At 34.8% G+C, this 7294-nt stretch overlaps 1 protein-coding gene across 1 annotated transcript; it reads right to left on the reverse strand.

The window, feature by feature from the left end:
- Positions 1-712: 712 nt before the first annotated feature.
- On the reverse strand, positions 713-4066 carry LOC110631855 (ACT domain-containing protein ACR8). Its single transcript, XM_021779849.2, has 7 exons — positions 3545-4066; positions 2944-2989; positions 2690-2804; positions 2497-2564; positions 1828-2394; positions 1616-1720; positions 713-1519 (listed from the first exon to the last, which is right to left on the reverse strand). The coding sequence occupies exons 1-7, from the start codon at positions 3604-3606 to the stop codon at positions 1154-1156; spliced, it is 1329 nt and encodes a 442-aa protein (XP_021635541.2). The 5' UTR covers positions 3607-4066; the 3' UTR covers positions 713-1153.
- Positions 4067-7294: the final 3228 nt, after the last annotated feature.

Here is a 7294-nt window from a genome sequence, read left to right on the forward strand (position 1 = left end):
ATTAAAAAAAATATTTTTTATATAAATTGTTAATTAAAATTTATAAAATTAAGTTACTTTTATATTTTTCAGACAATAATTGAATATAAAATAAATTTAAGTATTAAAAATATTTTAATTACAAAATTAAACAATTTTAATATTTTTTTAAAACTTGTTTGAACAGAGTGATTTTTTTTTTTTTTTTATCGTTACATTATCATGTCCAATCAAAATCAAAAGCTCAAAAGAATCAGAAGAATAATGAAGCTGAGGACGGTGGTCGGCGCGTGCTGATCCACCTACATCACCACGCACGATTTCGGCGCAACTATCAGTCCATTCAATTATCGTTTCATCCACCGCTCGAGATTTTTATTCAACTTGTCCCTAACTATAATTATTGTATTCTTCAGTAACCCTTTAAGAAGGGTAAAGTGAAGGGCTTGACAATTATGAACATTTGACATTTTCAAAATAAATATTTTTCTTAATTCATAAGAAAAACTCCAACCGCCATTGTTACAAAGTTAAAGAAACCCTTGTCGGTAAGCTGTGATTAAAGTTAAAAGAGGGCATCTAGAAGTAGGCACATATTGCCACTTGATTCTTTTAAATCCGCTGATTTAGGACCTCATGTCCCCATATACAAATCAAATAAACACTACATTACTTGAGAGAGAGAGAGAGAGAGAGAGAGAGAGAGAGGCAGAGGAATTGAATGAGAATGACGTAAAGAATAATCAAGTCAACCATTAAAGCTAATATATTAAGAGGTCGTTATGTACAACTGTGTGCCGTATATGAAGGCATTGTTTTCAAATCTACCTAATTTTTTCTGTTTCTGCCAGCACAATGCTTATATTCAATTATCACAATCCTCCACCCACACCATCTTTACTTTCTTCTATTCATCAGTATTTCCTTCTCCAATTTCAGATCTTTCCTTCAAACCAAGCAATATCTATCTTTCAAATATATAATATGTATATTATATGGTGGTGGACCAAACCCCCAATCTGTCTCTACCTATTCAACCAACCAAACCAACTACTACTAATGCTACTATCACCAAATTCCACCTTTTGCCGTATGTACACAACACAAGCCCAAACCTGAAGCAAAGAATATCACAAATCTCTTTCTTAATCCAAATTACCTTTTATGTTCCACTTTAAGAATATGATCTGATCAATCCCAAGTTGTACAGATTCCTTCTCACTAGGTCCCCAAGTGATAGCAACACTGTCCCAGCAACTCCTACCCCCTGCTCTTCCCTTTGCGCCTCTTGATGGTATACCAGTGGGGGCAATTCCTTAACTTTCAAATTACTCAATCCAATTTTCTGTCGAACGGAGTCGATTATCTTAGGATCTGCAGGGTTACCAATTGCATCTGTTACATAGAATACGTTTACAGCCATCTCACTTGAAGTGGATATCTCAGCCCTTGTCACATTAAGACCATTCTCTCTAAAAGTTCTTGTCACATCTGCTAAAAGGCCTTGTCTATCTGGAGTGCATAACTCTAGCCTTACACCCTGTAAATAGAAAAAATTCCCATTTAACATTTGCGAGAAAACCCCTAACAAGTGCATAAACAAACTAAGAATATGACTTTGGAATGAAAGAATTACCTCGGATGCTCTTCTCTCAACTGCAGCTTGTAAACACTGAATTACCCGCTGCCTTTCCGGCTCTGAACTAATTGGGGTTCCATCAGTGTGTTTAATGTAGAATTCCTAAAAGAAAATTGGAAAACACAGGTGAATAAACCCGAGAAATCACGTTCTACCATTTTCATTTAAAGAAATCAAATTATGATAATTAATTAAACAGAAAACTGTACCAGATATGCTCTGTCCCCAGCTGTGTTGATTGTGGCATGAAACACAACATATTCCATGTCTGTCAAGGTGCAAACAACATCGAACAAAAGTTTCATTCGATCCTTGCATTGAACATTAACAACTGAATAATCTCTCTCCACCCAATTCTGAACTGTCACCACTGGAGAATCAGCACTAAGCCGCAAAATAGGCTTTCTTTCATAATCCCTATCAGCAAACATCATTTGATGCAATCTTCTCTCTGTATGTGTGACTGCCATTGAGACTGATGTTTTGGCACTCCTAATGTCATTATCCCCCTTCAGAACATTCCTTAAGCGAGCCTCAATTCTATCAATTTGTTGTGTGTCCTCGATTGGGGACCCTGAATTGCAGTCCTTTACATGAATTAATGAAGCAATTCGGCCATTGTGAGTCCAAACTTTAGCCTCCACCACATCACATTGCAGGTCAGCTAACACTGCAAAGACCTCCGAAAGAAGGCCGATCCTGTCTGTGCCGGTTAGTTCTAATGCTGTTAAGCCGCTAAAATCATGGGTTCTGCCATAATGAATGGTACCAAGTGACTGCAATTTACAAAACGTGAAACAGTCTTGAGTTTCCGGAAATAAATATTTTCATTAATTACAAACTAAAGTAAAATTGCATTTAGGTAAAATTATAAATACCTGCTCAATGTAGTCAATAACGCTCGCGTCTGTCAGTTTATTTCCGTTCAGATCAGTCACATGAAAAACTGCAGAGCAGGAAAAAGAAACCCAGAAGAATGATTAATAGAATCCTCAAAATAAACAAGAATGAGCTAAAGGGATATCCCCTTTTTTAGGAAGGGAAAAATTGCTTTCTTAGTGAATTTCTTACCATCCATGAACCACCTTCCATCGGAAGAAATATAAGCTTTTTTAATTGAAAGGTTCAGATCCGTGAGAACCTGAACAGCATGAAGCAACATTCCATGTTTCCTGGCACTGTCAACCTGCAAGACCAAGAAAAGATGGGTCAATATTTTGGAACAAATTAGAAGGAAACGAATATATATGTTTGTTTAGTCAGTTCTTAAGACACTAAATAGGCCTCTGATTTGTGGGTTTCTTGAGGTTTCGTGGAAGGGTTACCTTGACAAGAGTCGCAGTGGGGCAAACGGCATTGTCGATGACGACCCTGCAAAAGCATAGAAAGGTCAAATCAAAGGAATTACTTTTATATGGGAATTTAAATTCAAAGTTTAAAGGAACGAGCATTCACAAACTAGAAAGCAAGGGGAAAATACATATCAGAGATCATTGAAAAAGTCCAAGTAAGATTTGCAAACTACTAGAAAACCAAAATACAAGTAAAAAATTTATTAAAAAAATTGAAAAAAGTACATTAATTAAGTTCATAATTAAGGACAGAACTAGCTTTTGTGAAAAATTTTAAAATGTAAGGATATTAAGAAGAGATCTGGAATCACCCAATATCTGGTGTGTGTCAAGTAGGTAATTTCTGGATAACAGAACGCAGAGATTTCGGCGTTAGAAATTTAGTATTTCAGACAAAATTCCGAAAACCCATGAAATCACAGAAAAAGAAAAGAGCAAAAAGGGCAAAAATCATAAATAAATGCCCGGTGATAACCATTAAAGAGCAGAAATAGAACCAGAAATCACATGAAAGAAGAAAACTCAAAATTAATGAAAACTTTACAGCCTGACATAAGAAGAAGAAAGTACAAACCTGGGAGTGGTCATCCTATAAACAAGTTTTTCATACTCATCCAAACAAGCACTCCACTCCATTTCTATAAAGCTTCTCTTCCTTTCTTTGCTTCAATTTTCAACCCCAGAAAACAGAAAACCACCTTAAGCGCTAAAACTACAAGGTCTTCCTTTCTTAATCCTGCTAGAGTTTCTCTTTTTAACAGCCTACAAAGCCAAAGGACGAGAAATTCAAAGACCCAGCAAGGCCAATCACCGAGAAAAGCCACGAAAAATAACAATCCTTTTTGAGCTGTTGTCAAACAAAGCCAAATGCCAGATTTTCTCAAAACTCTTAACTTCTATACCCCCTTCGTCCAAATCGCCATTAACAACCCCAAACAAACTCAACTTCCTTTCTTCCCCTTCTTTTGTTTTCTTTCCCCCCTCTCACTCTCTCCCGCGAAAGTTACGATTTGCTCCCACTTAACTCTCTCAAGCGCAAAGCACGCCTTGTTCTCCCTCTCCCCTTTTACATTTCCAATATATATTTCGTGAATATTATTTTATTTCTCTTTATCTTTTTTTTTTTTAAATTTCTTTCTATTTAATATTTTATTTACCGGATCGAAAGTTAGGAACCAAAACCATGCCCACAAGAAAATACTCATACGGGTCACATGGCACGGGTCACGTGGCCTGGGTAACGCCTGCTCGGTCCATACCTCTTGCCAGGTGTCCCTCGATTCCCAATCATGGTTGTCCATATGTCCAGCTCGGATGCCACATCAGTAACTTACTGTCTTTGCGTGCATTCTACTCGTAGAGAATAGAAGTTTTGCCTGATTCCTGATCAAGGGGAAGGGTCGATCCACGTGGCATTTCATGGGCCCCATACTTCTTTTCGCCTTCGAGATGGCTTGGTTATTAAGTTGAGATTTGCCGACTGGGATTTATGACGTCTGCACGTGACGACAGATGACCCCCACCACCTCACCTCCCTTCTAGGCTTTTTCGCTGTCACTTTTCCGCCGGTACCCTTTGTATTTATCGATCTCTTCTTTTTTTTTTTGTTTTTTTAAACTTATAAACTGAAATAACTGGACGGCTTTGATATTTACACTAACTTATAACTATATTTTCTTTCCACTTTTGCCCTCTTGATTTTCCTTGATTTTGTAATCCACGAGGTCAAGTTTGTACATTTGGCTCATGATAGCATAGAATATATGGGATCCACGGTACCTTTTTCCTTGGGAAGAAAGGGGAAAATTCTCACTTTTCCCTTAAGGCGAAGCTTTGATCCACTTGCAGGATTGTATCACTGATCTTTACCGTTCTAAAATATTGGGTGGATTCGGAATATATAATTTTTGTTTTTTTTTATTCCGAGGGGGAGAATAAATTGGTCATTTGAAAAATGGATGCGGGATGCCTCTCGTGGTGGCATTTAATTGGTAGGGCATGAAACGGCGCGCGTGAGTAAGGCGTAGTCGCGGAGGCACGCTTCCGGACTTATTATGTCTCTCTTTGGGCACTCCCTCATAAGCGTGGCTTTTGAATTGTTAAATTCCTGACACTTGTCGAACGTATGAACAATGTCAACTCGAAAATATGCTGTCTCATGTACCTATAACTACGTGGGCCCTACAGTGTCTGACAATCACGTGCACGCTTGTCAGAAAACACGTTCGCCGGTTGTTCCGCTGTCTCTGGCGACAGCTGGTTAGAGTCTATTTTTCATTACCATCTCCGAATTTTACGCGTGTTTCATTTGTAGCTTTCAATTTTAATTTACACTTAAAATAATTTTTAAATTTTAATTTCATTTAAAAAAGCTTCTCGAACTTGTAATTATAAATTTTCACATTAAACAATTTTTTTAAATTATAATATAATATTTATAAATATAATTTTAATAATTTTTAATTATAAATAAATTTTCTTTCTTTATAAAAAATATATTATTAAAATGATAAAAAATATATTATTAAAATGATATTGATATTTTTTTTTATAAATTCAAATGATAATTGAGATAGTAAATTTTTTTTAAATATGAGAAAAAAAGGTAAAGATAATTTTATTGTTTTTAAACTTTGAAAACTTACTATAATAAATTAGTAAATTTTTATAAAATAAATTAAAATTTATAAATTTTTTAATAATAAATATTAAAAAATGAAAATAAAATACAGGATAAAATCTAAAAATGGTTAAAAAATAAAAATTCATTACACTAGGGAAAGGAAATAAATAAAAGAAAATAAAAAATAAAATAAAAGTAAATAAAAATTTATTTTTCTTCTCTTGTTTGATATGATGAATGAAAATAAGAAACAATTTTTTTAAATAATAAATGTCTATTTTATCCTTTTTATGCATAAATAAAACATATTATTATAAAATATATATATATAATTTCATGTATTTACCATCCACTTTCTCTCCAAGTTAAAGAAAAAATTACTAATATAACTCACATGGCATTTTCCTAACTTATTTCTCACTCTTCCTCATTTTCTACCAACCCAAATAAGTGAAGGATAAAAAATTATTTTGATTTTCACTCTTATTTCTTTTCTCTCCTATTTTCCATCCATCCAAACGGACTATTAAACTCCATTTTAAAATAACATTAGCCAGTAACATGAACATAATTACTACCCTCCGTTACTCCTCAAGATCGTTATCGTTCACATTTTCATCCTGCAGGTGGCGTTAGGAATGACAGAACATCTATATGTGTGTGTATATATATATATATATATATATTAAACACAAACCATAGCTAAAATTATATATTAAAATCAAATTTCAATTCATCTAGAAGGTAAAATGGAGGAGCAGAATCCATTCAACCAAGATAAAGCACTAGCTTAATTATGAGCATCTCACAAACACACAAAAATATATGAAATGGCTCATTGAGAAGAGTTTTACAAAAGCATATAATTAAATTTTAACTATATAATTTTAAACTAAAAACTAATAATTATATATAATTCAAAATGAAATTTGAATTTTGTGTTTTCCATACCATTGTTTTATAAAATTATTTTTGTTAAAAAATGATTATTTTATATTTATTTTTAAATAAAATATAAAAATTATTTTATCATTTTATAATTAAATTATATTAAATTAATTTTACAATAATTTTAATATTACAATTTTGACGGAGCTAGTTAATTAGCGCTCCTAATGATGCACTTTTTTTCTACTGCCAGATGGTGTTTTGCAAACCACTTGTCTCAAAGGTGGGCCCCCCACAGAATTTCACCCCTTGTTTTTTCCTATCTCGTATGCCCCCATCCCATTCACCGTGACGCGGCGGTTTCAAGTGCTTTTGAACTGGCATAGTCTCAAATTCGTGGCCCATTGTGGCGGGAAGATGGTAGTGTTCCCGCCAAATCGGGCAGCGGTGGGGCGATCTGGTGGAGTTTGGGATTGAAGGGGGAAGTCATCACGGGAAATATCCAAATCGATAAATGCAAGATGGGGGTCCACTTCCTTTTGACGTGGAGACCATGTTGGCCGGGCGGCCGGCGTGTGTAATATTTGTTGGGCGAATGATTCGAGAGAATTAAAAATGAAAGGGCCAACAGTGTAGTGGCTTTTGTGGCGTCGAAGGGTTTTTTTGTACGAGGTGGTGGCTGGGGAGTGGCAATCATGATGACAAGCGGTTCGGTATCATAAATTATAAAATCCTCTTTTTTTTTTTTTTTTTAATTTTTAATTTCTTTAGGAAGTCCCGCCCTTTCTTGGAGGGGCCGTGCTTTTTCGACCG

The sequence above is a fragment of the Hevea brasiliensis genome, chromosome 16, assembly GCF_030052815.1.
Source record: "Hevea brasiliensis isolate MT/VB/25A 57/8 chromosome 16, ASM3005281v1, whole genome shotgun sequence".
Lineage (NCBI taxonomy): Eukaryota > Viridiplantae > Streptophyta > Magnoliopsida > Malpighiales > Euphorbiaceae > Hevea > Hevea brasiliensis.

Coding starts and splice junctions, on each gene's coding strand:
- LOC110631855 (XM_021779849.2), bottom strand. CDS start 3,606: ATGGAGTGGAGTGCTTGTTTGGATGAGTATGAAAAACTTGTTTATAGG. Junction 2,990..3,544: donor TATAGGATGACCACTCCCAG/GTTTGTACTTTC, acceptor ATGCTTTTGCAG/GGTCGTCATCGACAATGCCG. Junction 2,395..2,496: donor TTATTGACTACATTGAGCAG/GTATTTATAATT, acceptor TGTAAATTGCAG/TCACTTGGTACCATTCATTA.